Raw genomic sequence first — 16,604 nt, forward strand, 5'->3', positions numbered from 1 at the left:
GACATAAACAAGTCAGGAAGTGATTTGTGGGGCAACAGAAATTATACAGGAACCCGGGTGTGTAGGAACTGAGAAAAAAAAAAAACTTAGCAAAAGCAGCGGGGTAGCACCCACTGTGGCAACCTTCCCACGCTCCTGCTGGGGGCGCTCGGGTACCGCAGGTCAAGCCGGCTTCCTGAGCCTGGATGCTGGGGGTGTGTCCTCGTGCCGTTAGCGTCACGGGGCGGGACCACTTGCGAGAGGCGTGGTTGTGGATCCTCCCTGGAAGGGACGTGGTTTGACCACCCTAGCCGGCCAGGGGCGGGGCCTAGCGGGCGTGCCTCATCTCTGGGCCTGCGCGCGTAGGGTTCATGGGTCACGGCGGCGTACCTTGTGGCGGGAAAAGCTGTTTGACGCGGGTAAGTAAGAAAGTCGAGTATGGGTTGCTCGTGCACGCAACTGATACCTCGAGCGAAGAGCTCGCGGGATATCCGCAGCTGGGGACAGGTTAGAGCAGGGCTGGCAATGCAAAGGACGGACCCCAGGAGCTGAGGACCCGGGGTGCGCTGGTTTGTCCGGGTGTGAGCGCAAAGGCGTGCACGAGAGCCGGGCTGGAGGCGCGGAAGTACAGGGCACTTGTGTCAGCTCCCTGTACAAGAGGCAAGGCGACAGTATCAGAAAGTCCAGTAAGAAGTAGGAATGAGCCGGGAGTAGTGGCGCTCTTTTATCCCCCACACTCGAGAGGCAGAGGCAAGCGATTCTGAGTTTGAGGCTAGTTTAGTCTACAGAGTTGAGTTCCAGGATAACCAGGGATACACAGAGAAACCCTGCTTCAAAAGCCCAAATTTAAAAAAAAAAAGTAGGAATGGGAGAAAAAGCAATGCCTCAACCTTTCCTTTTTTCTTAGTGCGCGCGCGCGCGCGCGCGCCGTGGTGCACACGTGCAGATCTGAGGACAACTTTGTAGTGTTCTTCTCTTTCCACTATGTGGGTTCCGTATGATCTAATTCAGGCTGTTCAGCTTGACCAACAAGCTCAATTATCTATTCCGCTGGCACACCGGATGTGATGCTTTATATAATAAATAAAACAAGCAAATTGATACTAGATAGGGCAGTCTGCTTACCCAGCCTGGTGTTTGGTGGGGGAGGTGAGACATATCCCACAGTCCCACAGTCCCAGAGCAGCTGTCACTGCAGGGTCCCAGAGGAGAGAAACCAAGTGTGAAGCTCACTGTGTGAGATACCCTGGGGAAAATGAATGGTTACTGTGTTAGCGTACCACTGTCACCACAGCATGAGTGGGAGTCTAGACACCTGTCCTGCAGGATGCTGTAACTTCAGAGAGCATCCCTCTAGTGAGTGGGGTTTGTACCTGGGTTGACTGTCCTGAGGGGAGGAGGGAAGTTGTGCCTCCAAGATAGTTATCTTGGGAGCATGCCTGTCCGGGATAAGGGGAGACTGAGGTGACAGAAGCAGTTAGTGGGAGTGGGAGATGCTTGAGGGACCACCCTCCAGGAGTGGTACAGGAGTATTTGGATTCGGCAGTCCTGGGAGAGGTGACATAAAACAATTGTTAAGCTTTTGGAGGCTGGAGAGTGGCAAGTTCTAAACCTGCTTGGGCAACTTAGTGAGACCTTGTCTCAAAATGAGTAAAAAGAGGGCTGGGTATATAGTTAGCAGTACAGCCAAGAATTCCCTCCGTGAGGGGCTAGGGTGTGACTGGGTGTTGAGCCCTGCTGAGTTCAATCCCCAGACCTCTACTGGCTTTTGAGAGTCAGGCTTTATAGCTCAGATTGGCTTTGAATTTGCCCTGAGGTATGTACATCTTGGGTTATGGGTGCTGCCAGACCCAGTGTGGATTGGCTTATCTCCGGGAGGGATGTTGTGAGCGACTTACTGGCAGAGCTATTCCTTATAGCACCGCCTTCCCACTCTGTTCTGTGGGAGCCAGCTCCACGCTTCCCCTGCCTCCTTCCAGGAGGTGTCTTTGCTTCCTGACCTGGTGAGGGACCGATGCTCATTTTCTGTGCAGTGCAGAGGTATGTCCCTTGTTTGGGTCAGCGGTCCTCAGTGGTGTCTAGTGGCATTTGTTTGTGCAGCATGTGTGCCTGTGTTTCCTGTTGAACTGTTGGGAAGTTGTAGCTGGCGTGACACTTCACCACCAGCACCCTCTCCAGAGTCCCCTAAGAGCAGCATCCACGTGCATCAGCGCAGTCTAGTGACCTGATCTGCCAGCTCAACCTGGGGCAGTGCAGGCAGTTCCTAGCACGCAGTCCGTCCATAGCCACCACACCTGCCTGCCTCTCCTTGGCTGTTTCAGCAGCTTTTTCTATCCTTAGGGGTCTGACACGGTACCTACAGCCCCCATTTTATAAAGCTGGGTACTACAGCTCAGTACCCAGAGCCTTGCTCCCCAGCTTTATAAAATGTGATCTTGCAATGCAGCGTGGTCTAAGCTCGAACGCAGGACCCTCCTGTCCCAACTTCTCAGGTAGCCGGCTGTGCGATAATCCTCTCTTTGGATGTCCTTGTCTTTTTGTAAAATATAAAAACAAAAGTAGACTCAGGCTGTTCCACACCTTGATTTACCTACTAGAGACAAAGCCTCTTTGAGACCTTTCATATTACTATATGGCTTCCTCATTTCTTTATACAGCTGCATAGTACTCCATTGAATGGAACTAAGGGACTCTTGAAACTGTCCCCCCAGGGAGGACATTTAGGTGGTTTCCAGTCCTTAGGGATTTAAACAATGGTTCCGGAAATAACCTTGTAAAAGCAGGTTCTCCATATGCCCCCACCTGTTAGGGTCAGCTCTCACATACAGAATTGTTGCAGCTAAGCACCTGTGGTTTTTGACTGAGGTGTGATTTTTATTTAGTGTGTGGGGGCAAACACCATCCAGAACATTCCATACATCAGTCTCCTCACTCTGTAGAAGCTAGGAGTCTTGTGTCGGGTACCCAGGACCTGTTTTACTGGAGAGCTTTTAAAGATTGATTTATTTATACTTTGAGTGTTTGCCTGTGTGTGCATTGGTGCACAGTGCACATGTGGTACCTGAAATAGCCATTGTGGTCAGATCCTCTGGAATTGGAGTTACCAATGAGCTGGTGCTGGGAATCGAGCCCAGGTCCTCTGCAAGAGCAGTCAGTGCTCTGAGCGGGCTCACCAGCCCACAAGGATTTTCTTTTAAAATGTTATTCTCTTTTTAGTTGTTTGTGTGTGTGCAGTTCCCCCTGAGGCCAGAAGAGGGCTGCAAAGCCCTGGAGCCGGCCTTACTGACCATTGTGTTGTGGTGCTGGGAACAGGGTGCAGCCTTTTTTTTTTTTTTTTTTTCTTTTTTTTTTTTTTTTTTTTTTGGAGCTGGGGACCGAACCCAGGGCCTTGTGTGCTAGGCACGCCGCGCTCTACCACTGAGCTAAATCCCCAACCCCCAAGCCTTACTTCTTATTGCTTAAAAAAGTTTATAAGCTGGGCTGTGGTGTCACACACCTTTAATCCCAGCACTTGGGAGGCAGTGGTAGGCAGATCTCTGTGAGTTCCAGGACAGCCTGATCTACAGACTGAGTTCCAGTTCAGCCAGGGCTACACAGAGAAACCCCGTCTCAAACAACAGCAACAAGTTTTATATTCTTTTTTCTGACCATGCGTGTGCTTTCCACATTTTCAGTGACTGTCCTGCATAAGGAAAGCCGCTGACCCTGTCACAGACATGGGCCCTTGCAGGCTCTGCTGATGTGTTTTTGTTTTCTTCGGTCTCATAAGAAGTTCAGGTCTTCACACAGTCGCTATGAAGTTGGCCTGGGTACACACCCCATGCCAGTTTTGGTGCTTTCCCAACTTCCTTGGAGTACAGGTACCCAAGCCAGTCACTAGAGATTCAGTGCAACCTCATTCTCTTACATGCTGTGCTGTAGGAACGCCAACATCGTTGTGTTTTTTAAGAGGATAAGGAGAGAAGGAATATGTTTGGTGGATGTGTAGTCAGGTGAGGGGCAAAGGGGTGCCTTCCCCCTGAGGCACCGTGGTCTATTATAGAGAGTAGGGGAGTAGAGGCCAGCCATGAGCACATGGAGAGAGAGGGGAGCGGAGAATGGAGGGGAGAGAGGGAAGGGAGAAGAGGACAGAGCGGGAGCAAGAAGGCAAGAGAGAGAGGAGGGGGCAAGCAGCCCCTTTTATAGTGAGTCAGGCACGCCTGGCTATTGCCAGGTAACTGTGGGGCAGAGCCTAGACAAAACACTAGCAAATGTGGTGTAGCAGGCTCTAGACCATGGCTGTCCAGGAACTCAGTAGTTCAGGCTGGCCTCCTCAGCACAGGACCCCTTTTAAGCCAGTGAGTTTAGTCAGCGCTGCTGATGGAGCCTGCCTGAGGGACTGGTCACAGGAACATGGGTGGCTGTCCCGCTGACAGTCACTTATAACATTCAAAGGCCCTACAAACCAGAGCTGTGCTCAGTTAATGCACGCTGAGGGGACAGTAGGAAAACACAGTCTTTGTTTTTGGTAATTGAACCATTATATTTCTCTGAGCAGAGACTACAGTAAAGACGTCGACTCGGTACCTAAGGTGGTGGCTTCGTGGGCTGCTTGTGTATCCACGGCCTAGGCAGCCACTGCCAGAAACACTGGGTTCATTACCTGTGCGATTCTAAGCTGGCTCCTGGGTATTAGCTGTTGACGAGTGTCTCAGTCCTGGCTTCCTCGGGGTTGTAGTCCACAGTGTGAGCAGCTCTGTAGGCAAATGTGATCCAGGACTACTTGCTTCCTGGTGATAGCGGTTCCTAGCCGGTGGACTGTGGGGAGATGAGAAGCCATGCAAGTAACTCCATTGTTAGACACAGGATGGATTCACAGTTTGTGCTCGTGTGTGGATGTGGGTGGAGGCCAGAGGTCGAGCCTGGATATCACGCCTCAGGCACTGCCTACCTTGTGTTTTGAGAAAGGGTTTCTTCCCGACCTGGAGACTTCTCATTGCCTCCTCAGAGACCTGAGAGAAACAGCCCGGTCTGATTAGGCTCAGAGCTTCAGTTTGCCTCACTGGGCTCAGCTGGTTCCGAGGGGTTGGGGAGGCTGGGAACTAACCATCCTTCAGAGGCAGGCTCCTAGAGGCCTGCTTCCTCTTGGGTCTCCCATCACCTAGTCAGCCATCAGTGTGTGGATACGGGGATTGGGGTATGTCTGGGTGAGTGGAGTGTCTGCTGTGCAAGCATGGAGGCCCGAGTTCAGTCCCTAGCACGTCTGGGATCCCAGCACTGAGGAGACAGAAACGGGCAGACGCCTGGGCTACATGGCCAACTTCAGGTCAGAGGGAGAGAAGAGGGGAATGAGGCCCCACTTAGACTTTATCGAGCCCCAACTTGCCCACAGATGGATGGTAAACGGCGGCAAGCGCCCGGCTCTGGGGTGCCCCCAAAGCGGGCTTGCAAGGGCCTCTGGGATGAAGATGAGCCGTCGAAGTTTGAGGAGAACCTGGCGCTGCTGGAGGAGATAGAGGCCGAGAATCGGCTGCAGGAGGCTGAGGAGGAGCTGCAGCTGCCCCCTGAGGGCATTGTGGGTGGTAGGCCCCACTTCCCGACCCGTCCTACCCATATAGAGATACTGAAAGATGGCTTGCACCTACCGAGGGTCTCCCGACCCTGTGTCCGTGTGGGGTGGGGGGTGGGGACCCTCCTGGCTGGCAGCTTGCTTTTCAGGGCGGGGGGTAGGGGGTTCTTGTTGTTGCCAGGTTGGTTTCGAACTCCTAGACTTGAGTAATTCTCCTAGCTCATTCTCTCCAGTGTAGACTGCACTTCCTGGCTTTAGCCCTTGACCCAAGGTCTTTCCTACCACCTAACCCAGACCGCCCACCCAGCTCTCCCCTGTGAGGCAAGGGCAACTGCCTCTGTGGAAGATGCATCCATGGAGCCTCTTGTTTCAATCCAGGGCAGTTTTCCACTGCAGACATTGACCCACGGTGGCTGCGGCCCACCCCACTTGCCCTGGACCCCAGCACGGAGCCCCTCATCTTCCAGCAGCTGGAGATTGACCACTATGTGGGTGAGTCGGCAGGGGGAGGCGGGGGCTGAACCAAGCCGGGCAGGATGTGCTTCACCTCATTCATTCCCAGTGTGGGAGCCGGGCTCAGAGCTCTGTAAACTGGGCTTGGGTAAAGTCACTTGACACCAGAGAACCAGCTCCCAAAGGTGTCTTTTGACCTCCACACTCATCAGCAAATAAATGTTCTTAGAGTATTTACTGTGGGGAGGGAGGGGGTTAGGATACGCGCAGCTCAGTGGGAGGGCTCCTGCCTGGAATCCCTCAGTGAGAGCTGGGGTGTGGCTCTAACCAACCACAGATTCTATCCCCAGCACCCCAAGGGAAAGTCTGGGTTCCACTGTAACCCCATATCAGGAAGGACTGTGAAGGGCGAGATCCCGAGGCTTCAGTGGCGGGGCCCCGGGGTGGAAACCTGGGGACCTGAGGTGTGTTCTCTGACCCCCCCCTCCCCTAGGCACATCACCTCCCCTGCCAGAAGGACCCCCCGCATCTCGTAACTCAGTGCCCATACTGAGGGCCTTTGGGGTCACCGATGAGGGCTTCTCCGTCTGCTGCCACATCCACGGCTTTGCCCCCTACTTCTACACCCCTGCACCTCCGGGTGAGTGCCCTGACCTGCGGGACTTGTTCCTGGACCCCAGAACTTCTTTTGCTCTTCTGACTGATCTCCCAACACCAGGTTTCGGGGCTGAGCACCTGAGTGAGCTACAGCGGGAGCTGAACGCAGCCATCAGCCGGGACCAGCGTGGTGGGAAGGAGCTCTCGGGGCCGGCAGTGCTAGCTATAGAGCTGTGCTCCCGTGAGAGTGAGTGTGGCCTAGGGACCACAGGGGGTGGTGGGTGGGGAGCCCCGCAAGGTGCCAACCTCCTTTCTCTGCAGGCATGTTTGGGTACCATGGCCACGGCCCTTCTCCCTTCCTCCGCATCACCCTGGCACTACCCCGCCTGATGGCGCCAGCCCGCCGCCTCCTGGAACAGGGTATCCGAGTGCCAGGCCTGGGCACCCCGAGCTTCGCACCCTATGAAGCCAACGTGGACTTTGAGATCCGGTGCTGTCCTGTTTCCCCCCTTTGCCCTTCTCCTACCCCTGCCCCCTCAGGTGGCCCCTGCCAGCTGACACACCACTCTTCCAGGTTCATGGTGGATGCTGACATTGTGGGATGCAACTGGTTGGAGCTCCCAGCTGGAAAGTACGTTCAGAGGGCAGAGAAGAAGGTAAGAGCTCCCTGGGGCAGGGGCGGTGAGCCAGGGCTCGGTGCCAACCCCACCCTGTGCCTCTTCGCAGGCTACACTGTGTCAGCTGGAGGTGGATGTGCTGTGGTCAGACGTGATCAGTCACCCACCAGAAGGGCAGTGGCAGCGCATCGCACCCCTGCGTGTGCTTAGCTTCGACATCGAGTGTGCTGGCCGAAAAGGTCTGTCCGGAGAGCCTGCGCCGCTCCTCCTCCCTCTCCCTGGACATCCGTGATGTGCCAGGCCCTGGTGGAGGGGTGAGTGGGTGGAAGGGGAGCTCTGAGCGCAAAGGCACCAGGGCCTGGGGCCGTCCCACCCATGTGGCTGGAAGAGGGAGCTGGGAGAGGCAGTGAGCAGGTGTGGGGACGGAGTGGACCGACAGGGCAAGGGAAGAGCGGCAGTGAGGTCCCTGTGTCCTCCTCTCTGCAGGCATCTTCCCTGAGCCTGAGCGTGACCCCGTGATCCAGATCTGTTCTCTGGGGCTGCGCTGGGGTGAGCCAGAGCCCTTCTTGCGCCTAGCGCTCACGCTGCGGCCCTGCGCCCCCATCCTGGGTGCCAAAGTACAGAGCTATGAACGGGAAGAAGACCTGCTCCAGGTGGGTCCTGCCCCCTCAGAGCCACCTGCCCTGTGTCCCCAGCCTTGCCAGTGACCCTTCTCTGTAGTGACACCATGTCCTTGGGGCTGGGGTTGGGGGCTGGGCTAAATATCTTCCCGAGTTCCGTGATATTTTTGTAAGTGCCGAGGTTGCCTTAAATCTTCTGGAAATGAAGGAATCTGAGGCAAAAACAACCTTCGTGTTCCCTCCACAGGCCTGGGCCACTTTCATCCTCGCCATGGACCCTGACGTGATCACCGGCTACAACATTCAGAACTTTGACCTCCCCTACCTCATCTCTCGGGCACAAACCTTAAAGGTGAGGGAAGCTGGAATCTCATTCCGGATCGTTTCTCCTCCCGCTGGGGCCACCTTGCCCTGGGCTGGCCGCTGCAGAGTCCCAGGTGCGCCTTACCTCGCTCCAGCGGGAGGCACAGGTGCCTGCCTTGAGAATCCTGCCCTCCACACTGTCGCCGCGGCTGCCATCGTGGCTAGGCCTTCTTTGGAGTTCACGGGCAAGGGGTGAGGGGGAAATACGGGCATGGAAGAAGGAAAGGGGCGCTCGGTTCGGTGCGTTGGAGGGCTGGGTGCTGTCGAAAGGGAGCACGTGAGCCTTTTCACACTAGCCACTTTCACTGGACGCACACTGGTCTGGCGGGGGAGGCTGCAGAGGCGAGCCTCTGGGTGTTCTAGGATGCCAGTGTTCTGTGAGCCTGAGGGTGGGCCCTCCTGAGCCTGGTTCTAATTGTCCTGGCCTGCCTCTGCTTGGGCTTTCTTCTGTGCCTCAGTGAAGTTTCCCTTGGTCCTTCTTCTAGGGCAAGCTCTGTTACACATGGGGTCACAAGCGATACGAAGGGGAGGAATCAGTATTATTTGGGGATTCAGTTCAGCCCCGATAGGATGTACTGTATCACCTTCCTGTTTTCTGCGTCTGTGGCCCATTTGGCGATGCGTAAGCCGAGCAGACTTGACTGCCCAGCCGCAGGGAGACACTAGTCCTCATGTCCTGTGTCTCACCCTTGGCCCCTCTCCCCTAAGACTCCCTCTCTGCCGGTCTGTACCCAAGAGCCACCCCTGTTGCTTCCCTCTGCCCCCACCCGAGGCATAGTCCTTGTCTCTACCTAAGCTCATCAGGCCCCCAGTCTCTCAGTCTCTCCGGGGCTATAGCTCTCACCTCTGTCCCTGGTCTATACCTCATCCCACCCAAGCGGTCTCTGCCAGACCCAGGAGTACCATGGCTGGTCCCTGTCCTGGTTCCTGTCCGTATCCTGAGGTCCTAAGTCTAGGTTTGGAGTTGGGCTTGACCGGTCTGCACCATAGCAAAGCTCTCCCCAATGCTTCTCTTCAGGTGGACCGATTCCCTTTCCTGGGCCGTGTGACTGGTCTCCGCTCCAACATCCGTGACTCCTCCTTCCAATCAAGGCAGGTGGGCCGGCGGGACAGTAAGGTGGTCAGCATGGTGGGTCGCGTTCAGATGGATATGCTGCAGGTACGTATGTAGGACTCCCCACAACCCCCAACACTCTGCCTTAAACCCAAAACTCTACCCACCTGAGGCTCCACCCTGACCCACCCACACCTCAGTGCCACAGACCCTCTAGACCCGTCCCACAACCCTTGAGGCTGCACCCTGCACCAGAGAAATCCTTCCTCACACCTCTGAGGCCCTGCCGCACCCCTACCTGTCCAGGTGCTGCTTCGGGAGTACAAGCTCCGCTCCTACACGCTCAACGCTGTGAGCTTCCACTTCCTGGGTGAGCAGAAGGAGGACGTACAGCACAGCATCATCACCGACCTGCAGGTGCCACCACTCCACTGAGCCCCTCCCTGCCTCACTCCTGCCTGAGCCCCTGCCTGAGCCCCTGCCTGAGTCCCTGCCTCACCCTTGCCTGAGCCCCTACCCCACCCCTGCCTGAGCTCCTGCCTGAGTCCCTGCCTGAATCCCTGCCTGTGCCCTCGCCTCACCCCGCCTGAGCTCCTGCCTCACCCCGCCTGAGCCCCTACCTGAGCCCCTACCTCACCCCTGCCTGAGCTCCTGCCTGAGCCCCTGCCTCACCCCTGCCTGAGCCCCCGCTGAGCCCTTGACCCCACATGCCCATCATCCCCAGAACGGGAATGAACAGACGCGTCGCCGCTTGGCCGTCTACTGCCTGAAGGATGCCTTCCTGCCGCTTCGCCTACTTGAGCGCCTTATGGTGCTGGTGAACAATGTGGAGATGGCGCGTGTCACTGGTGTACCCCTTGGGTACCTGCTCAGCCGAGGCCAGCAGGTCAAGGTCGTGTCTCAGCTGCTGCGCCAGGTGAGTGGCTGCGACCGATCGGCCACACAGGTGTACACACCCTACCTGGTTCCCGGATACTCACACCACCCTCTCTCTAGGCCATGCGCCAGGGGCTGCTGATGCCTGTGGTGAAGACGGAGGGAGGTGAGGACTACACAGGAGCCACTGTCATTGAGCCCCTCAAAGGGTAAGGACCCTGCTGGGCACAGTGGGGCATTTGTCATCCCAGCACTCGGGAGGAGTTCAAGGCCAGCCTGGACTACTTGAGATCCCGAACATAAGAATGTTAAAATGTCAGGGCCCAAGGGTAGGGGCTGGGTGGTGCTGACTTCCCCAAATTCTCCCTCAGGTACTATGACGTGCCCATTGCCACCCTGGACTTCTCCTCTCTGTACCCATCCATCATGATGGCCCACAATCTGTGCTACACCACATTGCTACGGCCCGGGGCTGCCCAGAAGTTGGGGTATGCTGCCTTTATCCAGGATGCCCCCCAAACCACCCTGAGCTCTGGTTTCACGGCTTGATAGATCAGGCCCAGGAATCAGGTCCACGGAAAGGGAGACAGGGGAGTCAGGGATTCCACAGGCTGTGGATGCAGCTAATGGAGAGGCCGGCCTGGGGGAGGCTGAAGCAGATCCTGGGGGAGGTTTGCAGAGAGAGGTAGGCCTGGGGGAAGCTGGGGAAAGACAGGCTACGGGGGATCTAGGTAGTTCAGAAGCCCAGCCTCCTGTGTTTCCTCCTTCCCCAGCCTTAAACCAGATGAGTTCATCAAGACACCCACTGGGGATGAGTTTGTGAAGGCATCTGTGCGGAAGGGGCTCCTGCCCCAGATCCTGGAGAATCTGCTGAGTGCCCGGAAGAGGTGGGCTGTGGGCTCTGCTCTATGCTCAGATCCCTGTGCTGACTTAGCCCTGGTATTCTGTGGCTGTGGCTGTGTTAAATGAGGCGCCTTTCCAGGCGTCACCCTTGTGTCTAGCCGGCCTGCGTTCTGAGCAGCTCACAGCGCCTCTGCTATATTTGGCACCCCTCCCTGATCGGTGTCCATGCCTGGGTGCCTCCCAGAGAACCATGGTCCCCTTGAATAGCCTTCATCCCCCCTCCACCTAGGGCCAAGGCTGAGCTGGCTCAGGAGACGGACCCCCTGCGGCGACAGGTCTTGGATGGACGGCAGCTGGCACTAAAAGTGAGTGCCAACTCTGTGTATGGCTTCACTGGTGCCCAGGTGGGCAAGCTGCCGTGTTTGGAGATCTCCCAGGTGAGCCCTTGGGACCCTGATGGGCGACTGGGGTTACTGTCCTGCATTGAGGGGTCAGATGGGTCAGGGGGTATGCCAGTATGTCACCAATGTGAGACCATGCTCTGTGCCCTATGAACGGTCATCAGAGACCAGAGTGCCTGTCTGTCCTTGGTACCTCTCGCTCACAGGCTAGTAGGACAGGGACGCTGTGGTCAGGTAATGTTTCTGGCTCAGTAGCTTACAGGGCTCTGCCAGTGACTCAGGTGAGGAAAGTGCTCAGGACCCTGGGTCACTGGGCTTCCCTACCCTAGCAGCTGCCCCTCCGGTCACCTCTTTCACATCTTTGGGGGGGAGGGGCATGGCCAGGCTGGATTCAGTGGGTCACTTGATGGCCTCTGTCCCAAGTGTGAGGACTCTAGTGAGGACCGTGGCTAGCACCAGCTGGGACAGGAGTAGAAAAGAACTGCCCCACCTCCCTGGCCAACATGGCAGCGCTGGGTTCAGACAGAAACAGAGTAACAGTGAGAGAGTGTGAGGCCTGAGGTGCAGCCATGCGTGGTCTGTGGACCATCCTGTTGTGAGGGGGCCTGAGGTGCTGCTACCCAATGTGGTCATAGTCCTGGTACTTGGCTGTCTCAGCAGTGAGGCGATGTGTCAGGAGCACTTAGCTAGGGAGTGTCCAGAGCAAGGGGGCAGGGTTTTCACAGGATGGGTTACAGGGTAGAGGCTGAGTGCCTAACACAAGCTGCTGCTCACTCCAGCTCCCATAATCCCAGAGTCCCTGTTACCTCCTCTTGTGAGCAGAGATCTGTGGTGTGACTCAAGGGCTCGGGGAAGCTAAGTGCCTGGAAGGATGCCCAGGCACTCAGAGGGTGTCTCCCAGGAGCTGGGCCCCTGGCCAGGCCGGCCCGCCCTCCTGCCCTCCTGCCCTCCTGCCTGCCTGCCATCCTCACTCCTAGCATCCCACAGAGATGGGGTGGGTGTTGGGACCTTATGCCAAAGGAGCCACTGGTAAATAATAACCCTGTCTGTCTCTCACACCTCTCATGGGGGAACAACAAGCTACTGAGTCATTCCAGAATAAAATTGAGAAAAGGGAGCACAGAGCAGGTGCACAGAGACAAGTCAGGTGTGGGCTCCTCGGATGTCCCATGACCTCATGAAACCCGGGGAAGACAGAGAGCATTCTGCTCGTCACGCCCCGCTACCCAGCCAGCCCCATCCCCATCTGTAAAATAACAGACATCAGGGTGTGGTGATGTCAGCCTGTTCTTGCATTTGTTTGTGAGGCTGTGAGGCCGGGGGGAAAAGACCTGTCTAGGCTTCAGGGAGTTCAGAGCTGGGTAGCTTACACCCTATCTTGAAATAAAAAGAAGACTGGGGATATAGCTCAATGGTTTAGCCCCTGCTTAAAATCTCCCAGTGAGGGGCTGGGTGTGCCCAGAGGTAGAGCCTCTGCTCACTCTACCACTCTACTGAGACCCAGGCTGCACTCCCAGGGAGGGAGTGGCTCCTTGTCCCCCGAGAACATACACACCTTGGAGCAGCAGTCACCTGTTTGATACACCTGCCTGCGGTGTATGGTCCGTGATGCTTGAAAGTGGCAGGGGTGAGTCCTCCCCAAGCTGGATCCACTGCGTACAGCACCTGTCTTCTCACCCTTCCTGGTTTTGCTCCTAACAGAGTGTCACTGGGTTCGGGCGGCAGATGATTGAGAAAACCAAGCAGCTAGTGGAGACCAAGTACACTCTGGAAAATGGCTACGATGCTAACGCCAAGGTCAGGGCCTGGTCACACCTGCCCGCTCTCTGGGGTCCCTGGGCTTCCTTCCATGGCAGCTCCTGGGTTGAGAAGAGACATCCCTCACACATGTACCCTGGCAGGTGGTCTACGGTGACACTGACTCTGTGATGTGCCGATTTGGTGTCTCCTCTGTGGCCGAGGCAATGTCTCTGGGGCGGGAGGCTGCAAACTGGGTATCCAGTCACTTCCCATCACCCATCCGGCTGGAGTTCGAGAAGGTGCGTGTGTCCCCTGTACTTGGCTCAGTGGAGACATTAGGGGTCTTATCGATTAGCGATGATCTCTTACTACTTGCATCCCTGCAGAGGCCAACAGTGCAATAGCGTGGGGTCCCTAGGCTGGAAGCCTTGCAGTGTTGTGGGGTCTAGCTGAGGCCTCTGTTGGATCTGCATGTGTGTGGCTCTGGGTGCTGGACATCGCCTCCAGTCCTCACCAATGTTCAGACACCCCTGGTTGCTCATCCAGGGCCTTCTCAGCTCAAGACGCAGTTGATCCTGTCTCCTCCCAAGGCTGCAAGGCTTTATAGTGTCACCTGTCTGGGTTTCATAATGTAGGGGCCAGCTCTGGGCCTGTGGCGTTGTGTCAAGTGGGTTTCTGGGGTAGTGGAGAGTGTCGGACCTTCTTAGGATTCATTTCACCAAGGTCAAGGGTCCTTCCTTGCCTGTTCTGTTTCTGATGGGTCTCAGGATTCAGGGTGAAGGAAAGTGCACGTGCTTACCACCCATGGGTCCTTCCCAGGTTTACTTTCCCTACCTGCTCATCAGCAAGAAGCGCTATGCCGGCCTGCTCTTCTCCTCCCGCTCTGATGCCCATGACAGAATGGACTGCAAGGGCCTGGAGGCTGTGCGTAGGGACAACTGTCCCCTGGTGGCCAACCTTGTCACATCCTCTCTGCGCAGAATCCTCGTGGATCGGTGTGTGTGTGTGTGTGTGTGTGTGTGTGTGTGTGTGTGTGTGTGTGTGTGTGTGTGTGTGTCCCACCAAGACCAAGAAGACAGCCTCCCTCAGACCCAGGGGCCTCGCACCCTACCTTGAAAAACACAGATGGCTTGGGGGAGGGGCAGTGGTACCACAGGCTGACAGCTGTGATTGCCTGTGGCCTCTCCCGCCTCTGCCCTTAACCCCAACCTCAGTATCAGCCCAGAGTACATGATGCCTAGATCCTAGCTGGTAGAAGTTGTGGCCCCATCCTCAGCAGTGCCTGGTGATGTCCTCTCTCAGGGACCCTGATGGTGCAGTAGCCCATGCAAAGGATGTCATCTCGGACCTGCTGTGCAACCGCATAGACATCTCCCAACTGGTCATCACCAAAGAGTTGACCCGCGCAGCAGCAGACTACGCGGGCAAGCAGGCTCATGTGGAGCTGGCTGAGAGGTGGGGAGCCGCACAGCCTCCTGCAGCTGGGTCCACTCAGCCCTCCCCAAACCTCATCCAACTCCCCTATCCGCAGGATGAGGAAGCGTGACCCCGGCAGTGCGCCCAACTTGGGCGACCGAGTCCCCTACGTGATCATTGGTGCTGCCAAGGGTGTGGCCGCCTACATGAAGTCGGAGGTCAGGCCCACCTGGGCTGTGCCCCTCCCAGATTCTCACTTCTGCTTTCCTCTGGGCAGTCATGCCCCTGGGCCAGACTTCGTGTAGAGCCTCCCTGTGTAGAGTTGGCTGCTGTGCCCTCTCCACCCCTCCCCACCCTCGGTGCCAGCTCTATTGGGTCTTTGTCATCTCCAAGCCACCCAATTCTCAGCCTTGATACTTCTGACCCCCGCACCCCTTCCATGGCCCTTCTCCCTGGGGGAAGCTGACTCTTGGCAATCTGAGGGCCCCCGCACAGACCAGAGTCACAGCTCCAGGCCCATCCCTTTTACCAGACTGCAGGAGTTGTCTGCAGCTCTCTAGCTCCCTAGCCCCTAACCCTTGTCACCGGCCATCAGTGACCCTGGCCTGCCCACAGGACCCCCTGTTTGTGCTGGAGCACAGCCTGCCCATTGATACTCAGTACTACCTGGAGCAGCAGCTGGCCAAGCCGCTATTGCGCATCTTTGAGCCCATTCTGGGTGAGGGCCGCGCGGAGTCAGTGCTGCTGCGTAAGTTGGACCCCCCTCAGGAGGGAGTGTGGGCGGGGAAGGGGCAGAGACAGGGACAAGGCCATTCAGCTCCCCTCCTCTAGGCGGTGACCATACACGCTGCAAAACCGTGCTCACCAGCAAGGTGGGCGGCCTTCTGGCCTTCACCAAGCGCCGAAACTCTTGTATTGGCTGCCGCTCCGTAATCGACCATCAAGGTGAGACCCAGAGTTACAGCCCTTATCCCCACTGGACTCCATCCTGCCTGCGCTTCAGCGGAGGGTCCTCGCCCGCTCCGGGGTTCCCCAGGGGAGTTTTCCCCACACACTTGGGCCCTTGTTCTTTTGCCTCTGGGGACTTTCAGAAGCCGGGATGGGCAGCGGGTGGAGAAGAGCAGAGATGCAGGGATGGGAGACTAGGACCTGGCTTGGTCCCAGCACCTCTGTGCTGACACCCCCACCCTCACCTCACCTCACCCCCAGGAGCCGTGTGTAAGTTCTGTCAGCCACGGGAGTCTGAGCTCTATCAGAAGGAGGTGAGTGAAACAGGGTGGGAGCTGGAACCTGCCTGGTCCCCCACAGCCCTGCTCAAGCCACTGTGTCCCCAGGTGTCACACCTGAATGCCCTGGAGGAACGTTTCTCGCGCCTCTGGACACAGTGCCAGCGCTGCCAGGGCAGCTTGCACGAGGATGTCATCTGTACCAGGTGTGCCCTCCCCCTCCTGCTGCCAGACTCCTGACCCAGCTGTAGGACCTCACTGCCGCGCGCGCACGGGCAGGGTCTGCCTGGGCTTGGCCCCTGCCTAACCTCCCCCAGGGTGGGGCCGGGCTTTCCCCAGGGAACAGGCGGGCGGGGCGGGTTCCCACGCCAGGTGACAGCTGATATACGGCTGGCTACCTCTCAGGGCACTGCTGTTATCGGCTTCCCTGTGCCCGCTAAGCAAACAGCCCCCTCCCCTGGGTGGGCAGCAGGTAGGGGTCAAAGTCCTGGGAACAGCCCCTGACCACTATCCTCCACAGCCGCGACTGTCCCATCTTCTACATGCGCAAGAAGGTGCGCAAGGACCTGGAGGACCAGGAACGGCTGCTGCAGCGCTTTGGACCTCCTGGCCCTGAGGCCTGGTGACCTGACAAGGGACAGGGAATAAAGTTCAGACTTTTTGCTACTGGCTGTGTGTTGTGGTCTTTGGGAAAAGGTTGGGTTTCATGGTATAGGCTCTGTACAACCCCCTGGAGCCCCAATGCCTCTGCCTGTGTCCACACAGGGCTAGCATCTCAGTTTTCCCTTTGAAACCTAAATGGAACCCTGCTACTCTGTCTTGCCCCTCCCCGGGGACTGGTGGTCACCCAGCTGGTGTCAAGTGCTGTCCT

At 57.0% G+C, this 16,604-nt stretch overlaps 1 protein-coding gene across 1 annotated transcript; it reads left to right on the forward strand.

Moving 5' to 3' along the window:
• Positions 1-325: 325 nt before the first annotated feature.
• Pold1 (DNA polymerase delta 1, catalytic subunit) lies at positions 326-16,404 on the forward strand. The gene is given in 27 exon segments (XM_032893760.1): positions 326-397; positions 5,351-5,540; positions 5,906-6,019; positions 6,474-6,620; positions 6,699-6,824; positions 6,899-7,067; positions 7,152-7,233; positions 7,304-7,433; positions 7,681-7,847; positions 8,062-8,166; positions 9,196-9,336; positions 9,538-9,648; positions 9,956-10,147; positions 10,228-10,316; positions 10,428-10,595; positions 10,881-10,994; positions 11,240-11,387; positions 13,053-13,148; positions 13,253-13,390; positions 13,911-14,086; positions 14,394-14,546; positions 14,623-14,725; positions 15,123-15,255; positions 15,339-15,452; positions 15,717-15,769; positions 15,842-15,939; positions 16,254-16,404. Coding segments are annotated over 26 exon segments (3,363 nt in total). The 5' UTR covers positions 326-397; the 3' UTR covers positions 16,360-16,404.
• Positions 16,405-16,604: the final 200 nt, after the last annotated feature.

This window comes from Rattus rattus, chromosome 2 (assembly GCF_011064425.1).
Source record: "Rattus rattus isolate New Zealand chromosome 2, Rrattus_CSIRO_v1, whole genome shotgun sequence".
In the NCBI taxonomy this organism is placed as follows: Eukaryota; Metazoa; Chordata; class Mammalia; order Rodentia; family Muridae; genus Rattus; species Rattus rattus.